The sequence below is a fragment of the Eleginops maclovinus genome, chromosome 22, assembly GCF_036324505.1.
Source record: "Eleginops maclovinus isolate JMC-PN-2008 ecotype Puerto Natales chromosome 22, JC_Emac_rtc_rv5, whole genome shotgun sequence".
Lineage (NCBI taxonomy): Eukaryota > Metazoa > Chordata > Actinopteri > Perciformes > Eleginopidae > Eleginops > Eleginops maclovinus.
This window is the reverse complement of record NC_086370.1, coordinates 542,208-566,060: the sequence shown is the minus strand read 5'-3', so window position 1 is coordinate 566,060 and position 23,853 is coordinate 542,208. Positions and strand designations below refer to the sequence as shown.

General features: G+C 44.7%; 2 protein-coding genes across 3 annotated transcripts in view; both read right to left on the bottom strand.

The window, feature by feature from the left end:
* fbxw4 (F-box and WD repeat domain containing 4) overlaps nucleotides 1-8,113 on the bottom strand; it is a 61,795-nt gene extending 53,682 nt beyond the window's left edge. Inside the window, exons 1-6 of the mRNA XM_063875479.1 lie at nucleotides 8,090-8,113; nucleotides 5,907-6,268; nucleotides 3,960-4,055; nucleotides 2,637-2,822; nucleotides 1,765-1,897; nucleotides 1,226-1,311 (exon numbers count right to left, since the gene is read on the bottom strand). Of these exons, the coding sequence (XP_063731549.1) occupies nucleotides 1,226-1,311; nucleotides 1,765-1,897; nucleotides 2,637-2,822; nucleotides 3,960-4,055; nucleotides 5,907-6,268; nucleotides 8,090-8,113 (887 nt within the window). The remainder of the gene's footprint in view (nucleotides 1-1,225; nucleotides 1,312-1,764; nucleotides 1,898-2,636; nucleotides 2,823-3,959; nucleotides 4,056-5,906; nucleotides 6,269-8,089) is intronic.
* A 4,359-nt stretch (nucleotides 8,114-12,472) lies between these two features.
* fgf8a (fibroblast growth factor 8a) lies at nucleotides 12,473-17,352 on the bottom strand. Of its 2 annotated transcripts, XM_063874532.1 has the most exons (5): nucleotides 16,847-17,352; nucleotides 16,722-16,758; nucleotides 15,936-16,116; nucleotides 14,400-14,506; nucleotides 12,473-13,218 (listed from the first exon to the last, which is right to left on the bottom strand). In XM_063874532.1, exons 1-5 carry the CDS (start codon nucleotides 16,876-16,878, stop codon nucleotides 12,937-12,939), a joined length of 639 nt encoding a protein of 212 aa, XP_063730602.1. In that variant the 5' UTR covers nucleotides 16,879-17,352; the 3' UTR covers nucleotides 12,473-12,936. The 2 variants fall into 2 exon arrangements, with proteins under 2 accessions (XP_063730602.1, XP_063730603.1); XM_063874533.1 differs by lacking the exons at nucleotides 16,722-16,758; nucleotides 16,847-17,352 and adding an exon at nucleotides 16,252-16,403.
* Between the last annotated feature and the right edge of the window lie 6,501 nt (nucleotides 17,353-23,853).

Genomic DNA, 23,853 nt, shown 5'->3' with positions numbered 1-23,853 from the left:
ATGATGTGGAGAATGTGCCTCACATCTGAGAGAGGCTGTGAGGCCAGGATCACACACAGGGCAGCCATGTATGAGGAGCAGTGCTCTGATATACCTCTCTTTCTTGGAGCTATGATATTCTGTGCTCTTTAGGCCAGCAGGGCCCTGTTACAGCTCTCTGCATCCTTATAGCCACAGCTAACAAACCTAAGGCTAAGAGTTCTGCTCTGCTCTCTCTCTATTCACTACCTTCATGGATATTCAGCTCAGTTTGTCTATCAACAGCATCAGAGAAAAACTGCAGAGAAAGGGCATTAATGCTGCACTCATCTTGTGTTGGAATAATCAAAAAAATGTGTTTCCAAATGCAAAGATGCCCATGAACGCCGGCCTCAGGTCGAAGCACTCCAGCAGTGCAGAGCCATGTGACACATACTGACTGATCCCTGATTGAACGCCTACGTGCATTCCCCACAATGTCAAACTACTCTTTTAAGAGTCTATTTTGTTGTATTGGAGTAAAGGTTTTGCTATGACCTTTAAGTTATACTAGCTTAGATAAACGGAAAGTTATTGGTATTATCATTCAAAGTGTTATGGAACTTATTCCTTTAAAAATCAACCGTCAAAGAAGAAGAGCGGAACAGCTATAGCACGCAAAGCAAACCCACATATTTCAGAGTGAGGACACATCTGTAGCTGTTCGGGTTCTCAGGGGAGACACGGCTGAGCTGTGCACTAACAGGGCAACAACCTGAGGTCCCAGAGGAAGCAGACGCAAACAGCAGAGCCAGTGTCCTTCATCTCAACCACAGAGAACAGCCCCCCCGCCCTCAAACACTGTTTAACAGACAGGTCCCACACCCAGCTTACTGATCAGCACCACCTACACCAGGGTGTGATGGAGCTTACAGTCGGACACTGTGTTGCTGCTGTCATATCTCAGCCAGTAGTCTGCTCCTCTCAGAGAGGACCAGGTGATAAGATAAGGTGGACCTTTACTAACCCCAGGAGGGAAATGGATGGGTCATAGTAGCAAAAGAATAAACAGAACCACGATAGTACACATGTAATATGCGCTCACAAACTAAGAATACAAGTTGAGGAACACAGAGAATAAACATGTATTAACACTATGAATAGCAATACAAGGGGGAAAATGGACCACCTCCACACAAACATTTACCAACCTCTCTGAGGCTCGTGACAACCAAATTCTCGTGAGGGGTATCAAGGAAAGACTCACCTCAATGTGGGACTGATGGCCACAGACCACACTCTGTCAGACATGTGGATGGTGTCTCTGGGGCAGCTGGAAGACAAAGTCCAAATCTAGAGAAACAAAAGTGTTCAGTAAGCACACTGACACACACGTTGTGTATCCATCCATTATCTGACCGGGGACATGGTATGTTATGCACAGCAGAATCATAATTGATGAATTGAATCTGACGGGAAATGCAGGGTTTCCCACACATAGACTTTACTTGGGCGGGCCGCCCAGGTATATTAACGGCCCCCAAAGTATAGTTCGTGACTCATTCAGTTTTTTTTGGTTTTTTTTAATCCGTCCGCGAGCACGACGCCACCCGCGATCGATTAACTAGTGGACAATGATCTCCTCGCTCTACGCGTCCAAGTATATTTCAGATCTTTGGGAAACACTGGAATGCTAAATGTTTCTGAGGAATTGTACAGTCACTGTTACAGAGCCTCAGTCTTCCTCTTGCTGTAACAGTTCAGGAATATAGAGGTCACATAAAGAGCAAATCAAACACATCTGACCCGGGCTGTTCGGTCTCTGGATCCGCTGACGATGAGTCCCTCTTTAGCGTCCAGGCAGTTGACCTCCTGGTTATGACCTGATAACTCCACAAACGTGTCCCGGCCCCGGCTGTGAACCAGGATCCTGCCATCACTGTAACAAAGACGTTTCAGGATACTATCAGGAGCATGTAGGCACTGCTCTTTTGACTTCCCTCACCAAATCTGATCTCATCAACAAGTCTCTGTGTGCTGACGACAGAATAATTGTAACTCCAAGTCCACTTTCCTATTGCAGACTCACATGATGACAAGTAAAACATTTCACTCAAAGACATACCTATAAACAGTCAAACCAGAGAAACTGATAGGCTGAAGTGGTCTCTTAATGGTTTCCGGAGCTGTATATCCATAATATATCAATGATGTCATCAGAAGAATAGATATTGTCTGAGGTTTTGGATATCCTAATATTATGAGTATTGTCTTAATGTTTTAAAGGCTTCCTAAAGTAAAGTCATTGTCTGAATTTACCAGACTGCCTTTATGCAGTAAGTCAATGCAATCACTTCACAAATAAGTATTTATCAAAGTTCTCATTGTGTAGCTATGTTTCATAAGCATCAAATGTCAACTGTGCAATGGCTTCACAACATTAATATCGTGGGATTTGGTCAAAACATCACATTTGATTTTTTTCACATGACCCCCGCCACCTTCACCAGCTAGAACTATTGTTTGAGTGACACGTTGTACAAAGATGTTTGTTTCAAGCCCAGCCTTGACAGCCTGTTAAAAACCGCTAATATCAAAGATGGTTCAAATCTCTCTAAGGTATTTATTGTTACATAATGCATGTGGTCTTTCAGGAAAATCGATGTAGCGTTAGGTACCTTCCCCCGCTGACCAGGTGAGAGTCCGTCAGAACAAAGCGACACACATCACCCTGGTGACCCAAGAAGATTTCAGATGGGGGACGCTGGAGCCTCCCGGAGTCTTGGCACAGATGGAACGCTCCAATATCAGCAGCCTGAGACAGATACAGCATGTCGCCATCCAGCTGCAGCCATGGCAACAGTCTAAAGACAAGATATGTGCTTTAAGAGGAATGCATGTCCAAAGTGGGGGTTAATGTGGGGGCAGGACTGTCCATGGTACTGAAGCCGAGAGGAGGGCATGAGCCTGCGTGCTAGAGGAAAAACACTATTAATAAATGTAAATAAATAATGCTTAGTGTGTACTTTTATTCAGTAGATTTACTAATGCGCCTCTGGCACTGAGGATGGTTGATGCATTTTGTGACTATTTCTCTCTAGCTGAACAATTAAGTAACAGTAATCAGTTTAGAGAGTTACAGTAATGTATTACTTTTTGCTGTAACGCAGTAATACAACTCATTACTAATGACATTTTGGTAATATTATACCAGTTACACTTCTCAATAATGCAAGTTACAACACATTTTAACCCAAAATTAACTGGTGTTTTATTTTTGCTGTGCAGGTATAATAGTAACTCAGTAAGCCTGTTTGCTATTGGTTAAGAGGCCTGCAGAAGCAGACTCCACTGTTGCTCGAGCGAGCTGCAGGCTCGGAGAAAAGAAAAGAGAAAGGCAGGAGAGCGCGCAGGCCAAAGCAACAGAAGGTAACTTTCTCTGGGTCTGCTGCTTGAACCCAGAGAAGTTGAGAGACTCGTGGCAGAGTGTTGACGATCTGCAGCCTCTGTCCTCTGTGGAATCGCCAGCTTTTAGAAAGCTTGTCAGCCAAATCCCCGTTAACACACCAATGACAAGGTGAGCTAACGTTGCCATAGAGACTCGTTCATATACAGCAGGTCACAGGGCGGTGCAGAGGCTCCTCTAACATGTTGTTAATAACAAACAGAGACGTCGTGGTACCGGTATCACATATTAGTATATATATGTAATATAGTGTAACACATTACAGCTCAGAGACAGTAATAATGTACTGTAACTTATTACTTTAAAAAAGACAGTAATAAGTAATATGTACTCTACTACATTTTGGAAGTAACTTGCCCATCAACGATAGAAATGATTACAAATGAATAAGTAAAGAGACGTGACAGTTCTCCCCACAACCATCTGGTTCAGGACCCCAGGTTGAAAACCACCGGTCTCTTCGATATGGATTCTTTTTTAAAGTTAAGCATTACAGCCTTTACACAGTTTATAGGAAACATTCTCATTTACATACTTTGTTTTCCATTTGAGAGGAATTGTTCTTTTGCAGAGCCCGTCAAACCAGTTGTGAGCAACCTTCACCCTCTCCTTCAGCTGGAGGTGAGGATATCTGGAGGGACAGCAACAGGGACAGGGACAGGGACAGTGGTTGGATGTTCATGCACAAGACATACTGAACACTGAATTTAAATTAGGATTCATTCAAGTATTTTTTCAATTACATGCAAAAAGATCTACATATTGAAGGCATGTTTCAGTCAGTTCTGGTCTGAAGTGGAGATATGTCCATCTGTGATATTTCTGCCTTAGAATCCAACACAATGGAGGTGAAATTCATGTGTGGTGCTCACAGTAATGAAAAAAATAATTAGAAAAAGGACAAAGTGTCTTATCAATTTGTTTTGTATGGCTCAAGAGACACAGCTTTTGTAAAAGGTTCAACACAGAGAAACAGACTCAACGGGCCAGCATTCTGTCAAAGCTACATTCCTAAGAATTCTGATGGTTTGTGTTTGTTGACTGGCGTGTATTTATTGTTGGTCTGTTTTTGTCACTGTGCAATGGGACAGGGTTGCACATCAAAATCTTGTTGTATATTTTTGTACAATGACAATAAAGGCTTTCTATTCTATTCAAGGTGAAAGCCTAACAGGTAAGGAGGATTTCATTCTGTTCACTTTTTTGTGATAAAGATACCAATGCATAAATCCTACTTGCTTACATTCCCTTAGAGTTGTATGGGACCAGGACCTCGGGATTAACATGTCAGATGATCAGTGGGGACATATATTAGACCTGGTACACACCTCTTCTATATGTGCAAGGCATAGTTTATTGCAGTGCAAGATTTTGCACAGAGTACATTTTACTAACGCAAAACTGGCTAGGATGTGTCCTGACAGGTCTGACGCATGTAACAGATGTAAACAATCTCCGGCTGACTACATGCACATGTTTTGGTCGTGCCCTAAACTATCAGAGTTCTGGTCTGCAATATTTGGTTCACTCGGGATGGTCTTAGGTGAGACAGTGGACCCTAGCCCCCTCACTGCCCTTTTCGGAATTCCTTCGTCACCCAATGCACCCATTACCACACGACGAGTTATGGCATTCACCACTCTGCTTGCTAGGAGGCTTATTCTCCTTAAATGCGTACATCCCTCTCCTCCCACCCATAATAGATGAATCCTGTATTGCGTTAGGCTTGAAAGGATTAGGTTCTCCTTTAGAGGCTCCATGACGACATTCCACAAAACCTGGCAGCCTTTTTTTGGACCACATTAACACCCTTACTGTTGATGAACAACACAAGACTTAATTCTGAGTAGAGACACCCCCCCCCCCCCCCCTTCTTTTCAATTTGTTTAATTATTATTATTTTTTTAAACGTTCATCCTTTATTTGTTTTTGCTGTTATTCCCCCCCCCCCCCCCCTTTGTATGTATGTGTGAATGAGATTGCGGGTAATGGGGCTTTTGGTTGTTTCCATATTGGTATTAGAAAATCACAGTATTTCACATGTAATGTTTTGTAAATGTCTGTTTGCTATCTGTGCAAAAACTAATAAAAACATTTGTCAAAGAAAAAAAAAAAAGATACCAATGCAACTGTTGTGTGCTCATCCAGCTGAGGATGAGATGCCCTGCGTCTGTGAGGCCAGCACACTGACTGACCACAGGTCTGTCTCATGGTGCAGCTGGGCAGAGTAACCATGACAACATCATTATCAGGAGCTGCTAGCCATGGATCTGGTCTATGAAGTAACTCCTGATTAAAGTATTAGGAGGAATATATATATATATATATATGTGTGTGTGTGTGTGTGTGTGTGTGTGTGTGTGTGTGTGTGTGTGTGTGTGTGTGTGTGTTAAACACTGGCCCTGCTCATATCACAGCCCAAGCTAATGCTAAGCTACACAAACACATCGGGGATGTCATCATTGTACGACTGTTATCTTACATGTCCGTTCCATCCCAAGTAATTCCAGTGTTTAAACATTCTTTGGCAATCTTCCTCCACACCTCGTCTCGGCTCACAAAGCGGTAAATACTTTTACAAACTTGAGAGAGGCGACTGAGGGATGTGCAGTCCAAATGATACAAGATATGGTAGAGAACATCCTCCGGAAGCTGGTAGAGCAGCAGCATTCTGTGCGGGCAACGCTGCGTGTCGGCCCGGTCTCCTACCGGCGGCCCTACCGGCTGATTCTCGGTACTAACGGGTTGAACAAAAGAAGACCGAAGGTGTCTTGTTGGTTCAGCAGCACAGAGCAAACCGGAAGCGGCACGGCGACCGCCTGACAGCAGCTGATGACGACTACCCTACGCGACCGGACGTGATGACGTAAGGCGCTGGGTTGCGGTTGTGTGAGCTGATTCTCCAGCCGGCGGCGCTTTGAAGTCCGGACAGCCTGTTGACTGACTGCAGGGCCGAGAGTCCTGTGTCTCAGCGGCACAGATATGGAGCTAAATCATGGCCAAAAGTTGTGATCATTGGAAAAGATAAGATATATTCGAAAGTTCAAGTTTTATTCATGAACTTTCCAAACACAATTAGGTGTTCAAACTCAAATTAGATTGAACACTATTTTTGATTCAATTAAATTATTTTAATAAATGAATGTGAACTCTTCATTTTTTACATTTCCTTTTTATACATATTTTGTTATTTGAGTGATTTATTTCAGTTGTAGATTTAATGCTTTCATATTCAAAACGTTTTGTTTTTTTAATCTCAAAACTATGTTTTTCCAAAAAACACTTTTTTTTGTTTACCGGATTTCCAACTGCACTCTTTTTCTTGCTCAGAAACAACATTTAATCAGTTTTGCTGAATTCCAGTTTCATTCAGTGATTACTTAACAAATGATAATCGTGTGAACCTTTCAGCAGACATTAGACCTTATCAAAAGGTCTTCCCTGGCACACATAGCCTACCGTATGTATCAGCTTGTGATTTATTCGGACATTGTGCAATAAAAGGAAAGTGAGTCTAGCTCAGCATGGCCCTGTTTAGCCACTAAAACTGCCAAGGTTGTGTTACGGTCAAATTACTACCAAAAGTTGATTGACCTTATGACATTTTGTGAAGCGCTTAACTGTTTAGCATCAGTAGCATCAATTTGTGCTCATTCACATTATGAGGGTCCTCAAGCCTGCAGTAAGGAGTGGCATCCCTGCAGCTCTTTGATCAGCTGAGCACAACCGCACATAATTGAAATATGCAGATCGTTTTTTCTTTCTTCCTTTAAAAAAAAACAAAACACGATGTCCGCTTGTTGAATGCGGTGCTTTCTAAAAGGCCATGTCCCAAACACTGGGCCGTCGAACAAAATCATTTATGGTTGGCTTTCCAGCTGAACTGTCATGGGTAAAAGGAAATGAAGAGGTTGGGAGGAGGGTTACGGGAGTGGAGGCAAGATTTGGGGGTTGCAGTGGGGGTGTTTTAAGGGGGCTATGGAGGGGAGGGGGGCTTCCCTTTTGATCTTTTTAGGGCAGCAAAAAGGGAGGGGGGCTCTGCCTGAGCTGGCAAACACATTTAGCTGGTAATTGTTCAGATCAGACTGACAATCAGTCTTGGAAATGCATGGACAAACAAAAGTTTACAGCTCCAATTGGAAAAGTCAACAGGTCTCGCATAAGGTCCGTACATAAACAATGAAACTGTCGGGCTGGAGCTTCACTTTGATCAGTTGTTTGCGTTTCAATTATCCAGCCTGGTCCTGGTGGCTTTTGTTAGCACTGCTGAATGGGGGCTTGGATTTAATGGGCCTGCCTGTCATTTCTGATAGAGAATCCATCCACCTCACTCCGTCCGTACTTCTTAGACTAGCTCAGAACAGCATAAAATCACTTACCACATAGTCATTGTAGTTGTTGTATTTAGTAGTTCTACTCAATAAAAGTACAAGGTGTGTGATGACCGACACATAGAAGAACCGTATAAGACTAAATGTCCCTTATTTGTAATGTCTCTGCATCGTTTCCTACAACTGTCGTTGGGACAGTTGTAGGAAACGTTATCAGGCAGTAGAGCTGTGTGTGTGACATTGCTATTTAGTGAGTATAGGCTGAAATGCATTAGAGTAGGCTGAAATGTTTTTCTGCAACATGATGGTCTAATTGTTGCTGCCTTTCTCTTACCAGACTGCCATAGTCATCTTTCATATTCTTTGTTATTTCTGAATTGTCAACAGTGGATTCAAATGTACTAAAAACACAACAGACGATCAAATGATATTCCTGAATGAAGTTCTTGGAAAAGTTCAGATTATTATTTCTTTAAGACTCTCACTTCTCACTGAATGTTACCGAGCGTACACAAGTGGCTGGAGTTTGTAAGTGCTTTTTGATGGCCCAGCTTCTGTATTGGCTTGTTTCATTTGGGGCAGGGTCGCGTTCTCTTTTCACCCCTGCTATTCTACAGCCTCCCCAGGGGGGGCGAGGCAGGGGTTAAATTGCTCCCTGAGCAAATGAAGAAGGTAGCTCTGTTTGTTTATCCGGGGTTAAGAATGATGGTTGTGGCTCAATAAAATGGATGAAAGCAGTGTTACCCCCGTTTTTCAGCGCTGGAATTGCTCCACATTTGCATGGCAGCATTGGCGACACAGAAGGTGTGATTTTTCCCACAGGTCAGTTCCCTGAGGTTCACTCTGACTTTACAGACGCTGGAGGAGGTGTGGTGGTGATGGTGGTTGGAAGGGAGGGGGGGTGGAGGGGCTGTAATGGAGAGCGCAGACTCTGTCCCTAATTGAATCCATTTACACAAAGTCCACTTGACTTCCAGAGGCGCTGTAACAACACCATACACTCACAGAGTCATCTGCCATGTACCATACTCCTGCAGGTCATCAGAACTGTTCTGTTACTCCAGTGAGTCGTCACAAGGAGATGGCTTTAACTGATTGAGTGGATGCTGGTGAGCTTGGGAAGTCCTAAGGGACAGATCCCTCTGTTAATCCAATGTGGAAGGAGTTAAGCAGATTAACGTCAACTTTTGTAAAGACCTTTTCCTTCTTGGCTTTGGGTTGCCCTGCTTTTCAGGTTAAGAATAACTAGTGGAGGAACTTGTCAACAAGTGCAGGGTGACAATATTTCTATTATTTTCTAAAGATTGTTTGTTATTATGAGGATAATCTATTGGATTTACTAGACGACTAATCAGCTATTAGAGGGGGAATGCAGTATACAGGAGTGTGTTTCACTCTTTTAAGATAGCAAACTAAATATCCTTGTGGCAATTTTTCCCCTGACCGATCTTTTCTGACCCATGTTATGTCAAGATGAGCCTGATAGTCATACATCACTATTATATCTTATAAAAATTCTGAATCAATTCAGAGGCCATTCATTATATCATGGATGTCACAGTGGTTGGATCAAAACCAATTCCAACTGTCAAACTGTCATGCATGCACACACAGCCAAGTGGGATTGTCCAATCAGAATGAAGCTGTGAAGACGGACATGAAAAGATGAAACAGTGGGGATACTGAGAATTACAGATCCTGATGGAAGCAAAGCCTAAAAACAAACACAGTGGTATCAATCCCACAACAGCAAAGCACTCTGACACTGACATGCTTCTAGCTGCTAAACTGGGATGAGGGGATGGGGGGGTTGACCTTGTTATCCCTGTTGGGATCAGACTAAGAATACCCTCCAATGTTAGCTTTCCCTGGTCAGGTTTCATACAGAAAGCAAAGGCCACAGCGTTTCCCTTCTGTTCTACTCAAGAGCTGCTGGTGCAACAAAGTTAACACCAGCCCAACTAAAATTCAATCAGACTCACAAAAGACTTCTAATGGTTAAAGTGAATAGACAGATGTGGTAGTCAAAGGGTTTTAGAATCCTCCAATAAAAATCCATTTGCTAAGAAGTGATTGTGAAGGGAAGATTTAAACCCGCACAGCACACATAAAGCAGGCCTCATGTCTTCTCCTAAACACTTCCCTTAACCTGAGTGGACAGTGGTATGGGGTAAAGGAAACATGTGAAGAAGAACTCTACAGGACCTAGGAAAAGACAACCGTGATACTAATTATGGTACGTGGTACTGCTCTTACACTGGGTGACATCACTGTTCTGCCCCAGCCAAATTTACTGAGAAGGTCCTACATCTAATGAAGTCTTGATTGGAGGTTCCTGGGGGCCGATAATGAATACAATGGTCATGATATACAGGGTTTTGATAGGAGCAACTTTGATAATGGATGCTTGGCATATGGGTCAGGGCCCCAGGGCGATGGGGCACCCCGTACACCACCCATCCCGGCGTCGGCGGGAAACATTAGCAATAAATGACATGATCAAATTAAAAGGTGTTGTAACAGCTCGTCCATCCATCTCTTGCTTCTCATTGTTTAGCATTGGATGAGGGGAGAAGTCGGGTAAACAAGGCCAACTCTATGCATTCTGTTCAAATTCAGAGGATCGTGGTTTGAAGGATATAAAGATAGGGCCCTCTGTATACTGGCCCCTTTACCCTGGATGGCTGTGGACAGAGATAGACGTGGACCTTAAAACAGGACATTATACAGCAGGTATAAAACCACCTTAGGAACAGATGGAACAACTATTTAAGGATTTACACTGATGATGTAACTGAGCAAGAAGGCATTGATGTACGCCAGTGCAAATCTGTCAGAGCAGAAGGACCAGATGTGATCTGAATTTGACAGCAGAATTTGTCACTTTTCTGAGGTTACTGTGGTGGTTGAGGGAAAGGAACAGTCAGTCACATGCACTGACCCTGTTTCTGCTGTAATGGAATGGGAGCTGGGGAGATGTGCAGGGCTGGAACTGATACAGTTAGAGGGGGTTTAGTGATGCTTTTTAAACTGAACAGGCAGCTATGAAGTGTGGGTTTTTTTTTTGTTTGCGCAGAGTTGATATGCCTCGAAAGGATGAAATTGACAAGTTTGAAGCTGGGTCACTGTGGAGTAGCAAGCAGGCTCATGCTTTTGGGAAAATACAAAGGTTGCAATTGAACACTGTAAATTCCTGGAGACCGTCCAAACATCTGCTGATAAATGGTCCATTTTATACCAGGTAAAGGACAGAATAAGTTAAAGGGTTAGGGTTAGGGTTATCGTCATTGTAAAAGATGCTCCGGTGCATCCTATGCTGAAGGAGATCAAATAAATCTCAACCAGAGTTCTTGAAGCCCCGCCCACCTCGTTGTGATAAACTGGGGCCTGCAGCAGACAGACAGGGGTCCATGTTTAAGAGCCACACAACACGCGTGCTAATCCATGCCTACAGTTTTTCTCATTCACTATCGCTCCGTTCTTGATTTGAATTCTTTTTTAAATGAAGTCTAATCTCTGATCAATTTATTTTCCACGGATACAAAATTCTACATATTAATTCACAACACATATATTACATTATATGTGAATATAATGTAATATAATAAATTGGAAACAGTCTATTAAGTTAATTATTAAAACTATTCAAGTTTAAGTTTATTTTTCTTGATTAGGCTACATGAATCTGAAATCAGTTCATCAATTAGAGCTTTTCGATACTTTTCTGTTACAACAACTTTTTTAACACGCTTAAATTCTTCTCCCTGATTCAGGATTCAAAGGATTTTATCATCATATGTGCAGTAGCTACAGTGTAGAAAAAGCTATGAAAAACGTAAGGCCCAAGCTCCTCCAACAATGCAACATAGTGTATATAGGAAATAAAACAAATAGAAATGTAATAAAATAGAGCAAAATGGGAGTAAAATAAAGGGTGACATGTTCAGTCTGTCTTCAGAGGTGACGTGCCTGTTCAGAGACCAAAAACCGACTTGTGATGTGATGTAATGTCTGTGCTTTGTATTATATTGTTCTTTCTTAAAAGGTATTGCACCATTGTAATCTTGCTAGTAATCCCCATTTTTAAAGTAGATGGATTTGGTCGCAGGTATGGTCGCTTTTGGCTTTATCATCATGAACAGCTCTTGATGTCATATGTGTGAAGTTTCTCATTTTATTCTATCAACAAAAACATTTTATGATTTGAGCTGTGTGGCTAATGGTTTGTGTGACTAGACTGTTGTATGCATGTAGTTCTGTGTGTGCTGTGCTTGGGGTGCTACCAGTGGGTTTTGGAGGTTTCACACATACCTCAGTATTCAGATTGACTACATGTTGTTCAGTTAGGGTGCTGTAGAGCTCAGATTCAGAGCAGAGAGCTGAACAGACGACAGCTTCCCCAAAGTGAAGTCAGAACATCAGTAGTGCTGGCTGGTTTGTAACATTTAGGGAGCGCTGGATTTGAAATGCAGCCGCGTGAGTGGAGTGCACATTTCAAACTAAGACTCTAAATGCCTTTTTTTCCCAATAAGTTAGTTGTCGGTTATTTTCTCTGTATCAGAGCCCACTAACATAAGGAGAAGGCTGCTCCTGGTTTCACACATGGGACTTGTGCAGAAACGTACCAAACAAACGTTTAATATCAGTATTTAATGTACATTTATTACACATTTTAAATAAATATTCCATCCTTAACATTTTTGTACACATCCTCAAATAAAAATATATTTATATATGTATAAAACACTCATTCAGGGGGCAACAGAAACACAGAGGCTGAGGGGCAGCGGTGGGGGGTTGGGGTTCCTTTCACATCAACATAACAGTCTGAAGAGAAAACCCGTGATTATCAAACGTAGCTGCCACATTGTTCCATCAGCGAGAAGATGGAGAGGGTGCACGTGGCACTCCTGCAGTGCGTCATCAGGCCTTCAAGTTTCCTCGAGCAGCGGACCCCAGGGGGCAGAGCAAATCAAACTATCAACTCCAACATGTCCCCACAGTCAGACCTGTAGCTGTGTGCATCTAAAAACTACGTCTGGAGTACAAAAATAGATTTCTCAAGTTCTTATGTACAGTTTTCTTGACTTGGAGAGAAATATAAAAACCACTAGCCTACATGAAGCTAAAGATATGTTCAGTATAAACGTGGAGGCCAGAGTGGGGGCAGTCTGTGCTCCCTCAATGCTCCGAGTAGCGCGTGCGTTTAGTCCTTTGGTTGAAAGGGTAGTGGATGAAGTCAAAAGGCCGGTGGTGGCTGGTGAGGGCGGGCTGCACCCCCTTCGGCAGCCGCTTCATGAAGTGCACCTCGCGCTGGTGCTGGCGCGTCCGCGACCCTTTCCGTGGTCGCCCCCGGCGCGTGAACGCCATGTACCAGCTCTCATAGCGCGCATTCCTCAGGGCAGTGTAGTTGTTCTCCAGCACGATCTCCGTGAAGATACAGTCCCGGCCCTGCCCACTGTTCTACAAACACAAACACAGAGCAGCACGGTCAGAGGGGTGCGTACAGAACATTTACAGACGCTTACATTCAGTGCAGATCAGAGAGGGGTGATTGAGCCCCCATTCAGCAGCCCTATGGCTCAGCACCATGAAGCCTTATCCCCCCAGTGTCTCGCTCTGCATTTGTGGTTACATTTAACCGTGCAGGTCGGCTTCAGTCTAATAACCATCAGTAGATCTTTGAACACACCTGCAACTCAGGCTGGGGAGAACAGCAGAACACAGAGCAGTGTTCAGTAAGGTCAGCTCACACACTGATTCTACTGTCACAAGCATTGTGTTAAAAATAGGCACGATACACCTACCAAACTCACCATCAAACACATTGAAAACAACACACACACATGCACTCACACACACACTAACACACGCACACACCAGGAGGCCAGGAGGGCTGTGACTGGGCCAGCAGCTCAGGGCAGATGGTGCTAGAGGCAGGGTGCTGGGTGGAGGGGAGTGAATGTGTGTGTGTGTGTGTGTGTGTGTGTGTGTGTGTGTGTGTGTGTGTGTGTGTGTGTGTGTGTGTGTGTGTGTGTGTGTGTGTGTGTGTGTGTGTGTGTGCGTGCGTGCGTGCGTGTGTGTGTGTGCGTGTGTGTGTGCATGTTCAAGGCTGGCAGCTCCTTTTATTAGCCTTCACGGTGAGATACACACTAACATGGGCACAACATACACACATTGGGAAAACACAACAAATAACACATCTTAGCCCTTACCTTACTTTGACTTTCACATTAATATAAATAAAACAATAATGAGCCTCTAAACTCGAGTGAGTAATATGGGTATAGGCTTCACTAGGTAAAACTTTTGGGTTTTTTCTCTTTGAAATGTGTGATTGATGAGATTATTATTACTATTTAGGATGCAATGGTTCTACACATTATGAGTGATTCTAGGTGAGGAATCATTTCAAGTGAAGTGATATCCAATTGCACTCAGTGGGAAAATAATATGCCCTATTTACTGCAAACACACAGCTCGCACACATAGCTGCATATAATCCGAAACCATATACCGTATATTCACTTTGCACAACATGATGTAAATCACAGTTGAAGAAATACTCTGACACCTTGAGCTGTTCCGGTAAACAAACAAATAATTAAGAAAAACTCTCACTGCTCCGCTTCATTTGTCCTCACCTTGCCAATGAGCTTTCCCCTCTTGTTCATGCAGATGTAAAAGCCCGTCTCAGCGCCCTTGATGCGTACTCGGCTCCCAAAGGTGTCCGTTTCCACAACCAGCTTAGCTAAAGAAATCAAACAGAAAAAGTTCTGTTAGTTCAGAGCAGGGCAAGTGAGTGACTTAGCAGCGCCCATGCATGTATGCGGACATAAAACCATGAACAAATGACACACACAGACACACAGACACACACACACACACACACACACACACACACACACACACACACACACACACACACACACACACCCTGTGGGACCATTCCTGAGGATTTATGCAAGCTGAAATTCTTGCAGAATGATAAAACCATGTGTCTCTTGATTCTTTGAAAGCTGAACAGGCGATCCTGGCAGGACCATCAAGATTTCTTTTTAAAATAAATCTACATTCACCTGACACACAGAGCTCCACGTCTCTGTGTCCTTCAGTGGGACAGAAAGACACAGGACATGTGGACAGCTAACGGACAAGGAGTTTTTAGAGATAAAATACTGTGATTATTGTACTTTTGCAGAATAACATGTATTTCAGTGAGCAGAATACAATGTGTTCACACGGCACTGATCTGACATGCTCTCAATGTTTCTCCAGAACATCCAAAACCAAAAGCAGACCACCTTTTAAAAAACACCATTCTAATGCTTATTTTCTCATAAAATGGTTTCATTGCCTGGACCACAGGGTTACTGAGGTCACACACTGACAAACCACTTCAAGTTTTTGGTCAGACACACACACACACACACACACACACACACACACACACACACACACACACACACACACACACACACACAGGAGCTATGCTGGAAATGTTCAGAAGAGAAAGATGACTTCTAATGTCTCTTCCAGACCTGCGGGTCTCACACACACACACACACACACACACACACACACACACACACACACACACACACAGAGAGAGAGAGAGAGAGAGAGAGAGAGAGAGAGAGAGAGAGAGAGAGAGAGAGAGAGAGAACCCTGGAAATGTCAGTAGTAAAAAGTAAAAGTTAATTAAAACCGTAAAACTCAAATGTACATAGGCTATGTAGCCGCTACCGTTTACTGTGAGGAATGATTTAGACTGCTTCTCATGTGTGAGATATGTTGCTCTTCACTGTGATCAGACTGGCCTTGAAACATGTGAGGAAAACATGCTGAAGATCTTTTACATCTCAACGCAAAAAGGAAGTGTAGAAGCGCGGACGACACATTAGTCCTGTAGCTCACGAGTATATTTTAAACATACAAATGTTTTGGTTAAATAGCATTACATTACAGGCCACAGGTGAAATGTAATTAACCTCGAGCCTGTGTCCGCGCGATGAGAGGACAATGAAAGAGATTTCATTCGGGTCCGGAGTGGAGGTAAAAGAGAATAATATTACTTTTTGCATTTGTGCAATATTTCAAAAACGCATTTTGCTTAACTATAAAATATTTTGAAAAGAACACATTTGTAAAGCAAAGAGTCGTCGAGTTTAACTCCTTACCGTGCACGTCTCCATCGTCTGCCATGGCGTTGATCTTCTTGTTGGGCAGGACCTGCACGTGCTTGCCGCTCGTGCGGCTGTACAGCTGGTAGATCCGGATCAGCCGGCGGCTCGCTCGGTCCGTCACTTTGCTCTGCTCGCTTACATGCTGCGTGAAATTAGGCGGGGACTGATTGGTTACCTGTCAGAAATTAGATGTCATCACAGTAATCAGTATTTGTACACGAGCATTTTAAATGTATTCCTCATGACATGACTCTAAATTGAGAAGGAAATAAACTAAGCTATGATAGTGAGAGTCTGCAGGTTAACACACAGGGAGGATGTTGTTGTTTTTCGCCGAGTGACAAATGTAACAAGTTCCTGAGGCCGCTGCCAAACACAATGAACAGCTTCTGGAGGCCCGCGCGCTGATTACAGGCTGCGTATCCGCCGCAGAGCGCGCACTGTGTGGATGTGGGTCTCTGCGCTGCGGTGGGAGGACTGTTTCTGAAGGAAACATTGGCTCTGGAGACTCGGAGCCCCACGACATTTCTCACAGGTTTCGCAAACATTTCCCTGGCCCGTCTGTGCCCGCGCGCACCGTGCCAGGCCCGGTGTGTTCAGCAGCAACCTGCCAGCAGGCCACGCGCCCCGCGGCCCGGCGCATATTGCTGTTCCATATAATGTGCTGATGTCTATCCTCACTATATGCTTTAAAGATTTCAGAAACTAACCGTTATAAATTTGCTCTTAACAAGGAAAATTGTAAAAACATGCATATGAAAATAAAATAAAGTAACATACCTGAGCATAGTAGCACAATGCAAATAAGTGTAGATATCTGAAAAAAAGAATACAAAATACAAGTTAGTTTGGAGCATTAACAGTGTAAAAGTGAAGTGTGGAGCTGAGGGAGGAGAGGCACTCACAGGTAGCTCAGTCCGGATGGGATGGCTCGCATGATGGATGGAGGTGAAAAGCTCTTCCAGTAAATTCTCACCAGGGTCCTCTCAGAGCTTCACGCTCCAGCTGCTTTCGTTACCGATCAAACTCTCAAGACCAGAGACTCCGAAATCCACAGTAAGGTCAGAGGTGCTGACAGAGAGGACACATCCCTCAGCAGATAAATGTCCATGAGAGGCTCCGGCACCGCGCTGAAAGCTGGGTGCACTTGCAAGAGCGGATCTGCGCGGTGAAGTTTAGGGGGAGCTGCAGGGTGTTGGTCCGGGCTGTCCGGCTGATCCTCGCTGCTCTGCGGCCCTCAGGTGTGTGTACTCCCGCTGTACAACAGGCTGTGGATAGATAACAGGACTGCAGGCTCCTCTCTCTGTTCATCCCACACCGCTCCACTGTCAATCCTACACACCCCCGGTTAAAGCTGGCGAGTGATCTGCTAAGAACAAGCCCCCTTTTCTGCAGAACAAAAGCGGCCAGCCCCTGACCCGCTACCCCCCTCCCTCCCCCATGATTTAAAACATCTCTACCTGAGGAGCGCGCACACTGCAGGGGGAGAGGGGTGAGGAGGAGTCTGCTGCCCGCTGCAGCAGTTCTCTGAGAGTCTAAAGATGAGTGAGGAAGATACAGTGAGATGACCTCCTCCCTACCCAACTGCAGCTTTGTGTATTGACGGAGCAAAGTGTGAGACATATTAAAAGGATTACAGGCGATTAGCGTTTATACGCCCCCCCCACCCTCCCGTCATTTGATAAAGAGAAGGGTTTAAGTGAAATGCTGAGACAAACAGGCTTTAAAGACTTAAAAGAAAATGTGTGTAATGCAGGGCTGAAACATGCTGATGGACACTTTGGGACATTCACACCTCTGCTCCTGACAGGAGAGCTGCACATTCATTATCCTAACCACGCCCTTTAATAAAGAAGAGCCTTTACAAGTTAGACTTTATTGATTGTTTGACCATTAATTACAGTACTCAGTATCGGCCCCATCAGGGACACAGAAACCCAGCACGGCTGATTAATACAGATCATTTAAGCTGAGGGGCTGGCCGGTTGTGTAAAGAGGCAGACTGACATTACTCAAGGATAACATCCAAAGTTTATCCGGAGGGCTGTAGATTCATGAATTACTACTGTCTGTTGACATGAAACATCCAAGACTTTTTGGAGGGAATCCCAACTGTTGAACTCTAACAGGCCATCAGAAAGTTCCCCTCATGCAGGCCCCAGCCAGCAGAGGGAGCTGCACTGGGAGCCACTCTAACGCATCTGCTGGGTGTGTTCTATAAGATGCAATATAGATCTAATCATTAACACAAGCATACATTTTAATAAGCACAGCAGCACACACACACACACACACACACACACACACACACACACACACACACACACACACACACACACACACACACACACACACACACACACACACACACACACACACACACACACACACACACCTGCAAACGTGGGCCAGGTTAAGTTGATGAGTCTAACAAAGTCTAGGTATGTACTGTGTGTGTGTGTGTGTGTGTGTGTGTGTGTGTGTGTGTGTGTGTGTGTGTGTGTGTGTGTACATGCGTATGTTTGAGATGAGCGGCAGGTAGCTGCCACTCCACTCCCTGGCTCAGGGACTCCCCTTAACCCCTGGAGCCCTGCATCCATCAGCAGCCCTGCGGGGGGCACACACCCCTCCCCCTCTGCTCCCACTCTCCCTCTATGTTCACCACTATAAATAAGACACATAAATAGTATTTGACCATATTAATGTTAAACAACATTTAGTATTTCTGCCCTGTCTCCTAAATGATAGCATTTGGAACTACTATTTATGCACTACATGACATTTGTCACTTCCATTAATTTGATTCTGTTTTCGTTTCGTAGGTCATGAAAGTGACTGGAGATAAAGAGTAAGTGACATTATGGTTGTTTGGTGATGTGCGGCAAAAAGTAGTGTACCTGACTAAAAGCTGAAATAATGTCGATTGTGATGGATGACTTTTACACCGTGGCGAGATAGGCGGGTGGAGTGCAGTCTGTGGGGCCCCCCAGTATTGAAAGATGACATTGAAAGCTCTCCTGTCTGTCTCTGGATAACTCACAGGACGCATGGTTAACAGTTATCATTGGAACTATCATTTCTGAAGAGATTTGTTCAAGATTACTCTCCATTTAATAGCAACCACCCCCCCCCCCCCCCCACACCCTGTTTCTTCACGTCATACTTTGGTTACACCTCTCTCTTGCTCCATCATTCCTGCTTTGCATTCATTCCTACGTGCCACCATCTGCCAACCCCCCCCCCCCCCCCCCCCATCCTCCTCCCTCCATTACCCCTCTCTCTCTTCCCTTCACCTTGTTAGGCTTTAGTGTGTCAGTATGCTTCATATGGACGGGTCTGTAGGACCAAGTCAAACAGCTTTTTGTTGTCCACACGGAGAGACAGCTCCTCCTGATTCCTCACACACGCTCACCGGTACAGTGACAGACACTCTCTTCTTGGAGGTATTCTGTCATGCAGATCCTCATCTTCATCTTCCTCATCTTTCTTTCTTTCTGTCCTTCTCTGGGTCTGGGCTGTAACATAATAGCAATGGGTCTCCATTCTTCAGTGGGGATAAGATAGATGGAACTTTTTCTATCTCCCTGGGGAAATTCAGGAGTTTAAAGCAGCAAGGGTCAGAGGGAAAAACAGGATTTCACATCGGGTAAAATATATAAATAAAAACAGAAATAATAATAAAAAGATTCACAATAAAAGGATGTAGAAAATGTTGAAACAAAATATCACGTTAAAACGTTGATCATTTCAATGAACATATTTGGATTGCTAGATATATTAACATACGTGTGCAGATTTGAGTGCAGGTTGAAGTATATGGTTGCCCACTGATGCTTGGAGCACACATGAGACACATGGACAGATGTGGATGTGTGAGGAGCCAGGGTGTGCAAGAGATTCCATTGATGCTGCTCTGAAGGGTAGACACTAAGAATGGAAGACATGTATCCTTCAGTTCTGGCTATTATGCCTTGAAAGCAAATGGTTTGAGTTCACCACATAATGTATTATTATTATTAATAAACATTTTTGTTCATTTATGACATATTTTAGGTATTTAATATAAACAGCAAGATTATATATCATAGTTCACTAACAGGCGGACCGCGGTCCGGGTTCGGACCCTGACGCCGACCTATACGGACCCGGACCTATAATCAATACATGAATAAGGGATTTGCATTTTGACGGGGCAATTCCTTTTTAACCGGCGCCGACAGGGCCGGTTAAAATCACAGAGCTCAGGAGTTCAGCAGTCTTATAGCCTGTGGTACAAAACTGTCTCTGAGTCTGGTGGTCTTGGTCCGGATGCTGCGGTACAGTCTGCCAGACGGCAGCAGACAGAACAGATTGTTGCTGGGGTGATGGGGGTCCTTTAATATCCTACCGGCCTTCTTCCTACACCGCTGGGTGTAGAGGTCCTCCATGGATGGCAGCTCCGTCCTGGTGATGTGCTGAGCAGTGTTCACCACCCTCTGTAGAGTCTTACGGTTGAGGGCGGTGCAGCTGCCATACCAGGCGGTGATGCAGCCAGTCAGGATACTCTCGATGGTGCACCTGTAGAAGTTGCAGAGTATCCTGGAGTCCATGTTGAACTTCTGCAGCCTGCGGAGGAAGAAGAGCCGCTGTCGAGCCGTCTTGGATAGGACCCTGGTGTGATGTGTCCATGTCAGGTCCTCACTGATGTTTACCCCGAGGAACCTGAAGCTGCTGACTCTCTCCACAGGAGTCCCGTCGATGGTGATGGGTGTGTGTGCCTCTCTCTGCCTCTTCCTGTAGTCCACAATCAGCTCCTTTGTTTTGCTGACGTTGAGATGGAGGTTGTTGTCCTGGCACCAAGATGTCAGGGCTCTGACCTCCTCTCTGTACGCCGTCTCGTCGCCGTCTGTGATCAGGCCGATGACGGGCGTGTCGTCAGCAAACTTGATGATGGTGTTGGAGCTGTGTGTGGCCACGCAGTCGTGCATGAATAGGGAGTAGAGGAGAGGGCTGAGCACACAACCCTGAGGGGCTCCGGTGTTGAGGGTCAAGGTGGAGGATGTGATGTTCCCCATCCACACTGCCTGGGATCTGCCCGTCAGGAAGCTCAGGATCCAGTCACAGAGAGCGCTGTTGAGCCCAAGGTCCCTGAGATTAATGATGAGCTTGGAGGGTACAATGGTGTTGAATGCTGAACTGTAGTCAATGAACAGCATTCTCACATAAATGTTCCTCTGGTCCAGGTGGGAGAGGGCAGTGTGGAGGGTGAGGGAGATGGCATCATCCGTGGACCTGTTTGCCCTGTAGGCAAACTGCAGGGGGTCCAGTGAGTCAGGGAGGGAGGAGGTGATAAAAGTTTTGACTAACCGCTCAAAGCACTTCATGATGATGGAGGTGAGTGCAACTGGGCGGCAGTCATTGAGGCAGATGGGTTTTGTCTTTTTGGGGACAGGGACAATGATGGACTCTTTAAAACATGTGGGGACTAAAGACTGGAAAACCTATTGAACATGTCTGTGAACACATCTGCCAGCTGAACTGCACACACCTTGAGAGCACGGCCAGGGATGCCATCAGGTCCAGGAGCCCTGTGTGCGTTGATCCTTTTCAGAGATCTACACACATCTGCACTGGTTAAAAGCAGTGAGCAGGGATCCTGGGCCTTCTGTGCCTCCACAGCCGGGGGCCTCTCAAAGCGTGCATAAAATGTGTTCAGTTCATCTGGGAGAGATGCAGACACTTCCTCAGCACCACTCGTTGTCCTTTTGTGGTCTGTTGTTGTTTTTAGTCCAGACCACATGTTTCTGGTGTTGGAGCCCTTGTAGTTCGACTCCACCTTGTCCCTGTATTGTCTTTTCGCACTGCTAATAGCTCTCCGGAGTGCATACCTGGAATTCCTGTACTCATCCAAATCACCGCCGCTGTGCGCGATGGCCCATGCTTTCAGTTTAGCTCGGACTGTTTCATTCTGCCCTGTCTCTACCCGACACAGAATGGACGATTAAAGCATATTCTAGTTTGCTTACACTGTTTATTTAAATCCGTCACTGGTTCACAACCTAGTATAACAAACTCTGTCCAGCTACCGTTCATAGGTGTCACACTCTAACAAGTCCGTGTTGACACAAACACTACATAACAATACTATTGTTACATCCTTTTTCTTTTCCTTTTGTAGTGTGATATATTATTCAACAGTCTTACCTCACTAACACCACCGAACTGTAAACCTAAACCATGTCACTTTATTATCTTCTGCTAACAATAAACACATGACCAAATAAAAATGTGTTCCTTATCAATGTTGAAAATAAATCTTCTCCCTGTGACATCTCAAAACAGTATTGTACAAATAACATTTAACAATGCTTTCCAACATTTACTCCTTTTTTCTTTTTCCTTTTATTATTTTCAGAGTCCTTATACCACAGTTCAGCGTGCATAGTCCTTCAGGTACCCTGGCCTAACAACTGCTCGACCAGATTTGGTAGTTACAGTCTGTTGTGTGTCACCCACGTCTCTGTCAGGGGTTGCAACAGTCTCTGGTGTTGTGTGAGTTTCTTCAGTCACTGTGTGGTTCGCCACACTGGGTGCTGTGCCCTGGTCCCGTCTTAGGTGACGTCGATTCCTCCGAAGAACACCTCCAGTGTCCAGCTGTACTGCATAGGACCTGTGGTCCACAGGATTCACCACCGTAGCCTTTCTCCAGACTGTGTGGGGATCAAACGGCTGTATTCTAACACGGTCTCCCCGTTTCAGTATATCCATGTCCTTGGCTGTCCTGTTGAAGTATTTGGCTTGTCTCCTTTGCCTGTCAATCAGTTCTCGTGTTGTTTGTTTTACCTCTGGCTGCAGAAGACTATCCCTTGTTGGTAGTAGGGTTCTGGTTCTCCTACACAGCAGTCTCTGAGCTGGGCTTGTCTTTAGTCCTTCAGTTGGTGTGTTGCGGTGATCCAACATTGACAGGTATGGGTCCTCTCCTGCAGCTTTGGCTTTCCTCATCAGTCGTTTTGCTGTTTTCACAGCAGACTCTGCCTTCCCGTTGCTTTGTGGTATCCAGGAGATGAAGTTCTGTGCTGAAACTCCCACAGCTGACAGAAACGCTGGACCTCTTGGGAATTGTACTGTGGCCCGTTATCTGAAACAACTACATCTGGAATACCCTGACGGGCAAAGTGAGCCTTCAGCTTCCTTATCACAGTACTTGATTTTGTATCTGGTAAGTAGTCGATTTCCCAAAAGTTGGAATAGTAATCAACTGTAATTAGGTAGTCTTTGTTGTCATAAGTGAATGAATCTGTACCAACCCTGGCCCACGGTCTACTTGGTACCTCATGTGGATGTAATGTCTCTTGTTGTTTTACATCAACTGATCTGCAAATGTCACATTTTGCTATGAATGTCTTAATATGTTCGTTCATTCCCGGCCAGTAGACACATTCTCTTCGCGCACCTGAGGCATCCTCCACCCCCAGGTGAGCGGAGTGAATACGGCGGATGATCTCACTGCGGAGTGTGTCCGGGATGACAGCTCTCTCTCCTCTGAAAATGATTTCATCCTGAACACTCAGCTCCTCTTGGAATGAGTAGTAGTGCATGATGTCCATTGGTGTGTCTTTCTTATTTGGTGGCCATCCCTTTTGAATGGTCTTATTTAGTGTCTGTAGTGATTTGTCTTCTGGGGTAGCAGAGCGGATTGTGCTTAGTCTCTCTTCTGAGATTGGTAGGTAGTCTACCATGTTGATCGTCTCAATCTCCGCTTCCACTGAACCTGTAGTGGAGCTCTCCATCAAGTATGCTCTGCTCAAGGTATCTGCAAGCAACATGTCACGTCCAGGGACATCGTTCACATCTATGTCATATCTCTGAAGCCTGAGCAACATTCTTTGGAGTCTCTTTGGTGCGCTCAACAGCGGCTTCTTGACAATGTTCT

Coding starts and splice junctions, on each gene's coding strand:
- fgf8a (XM_063874532.1), bottom strand. CDS start 16,878: ATGCGAGCCATCCCATCCGGACTGAGCTACCT. Junction 16,759..16,846: donor CCATCCGGACTGAGCTACCT/GTGAGTGCCTCT, acceptor TCTTTTTTTCAG/ATATCTACACTTATTTGCAT. Junction 16,117..16,721: donor CATTGTGCTACTATGCTCAG/GTATGTTACTTT, acceptor AATTTCTGACAG/GTAACCAATCAGTCCCCGCC.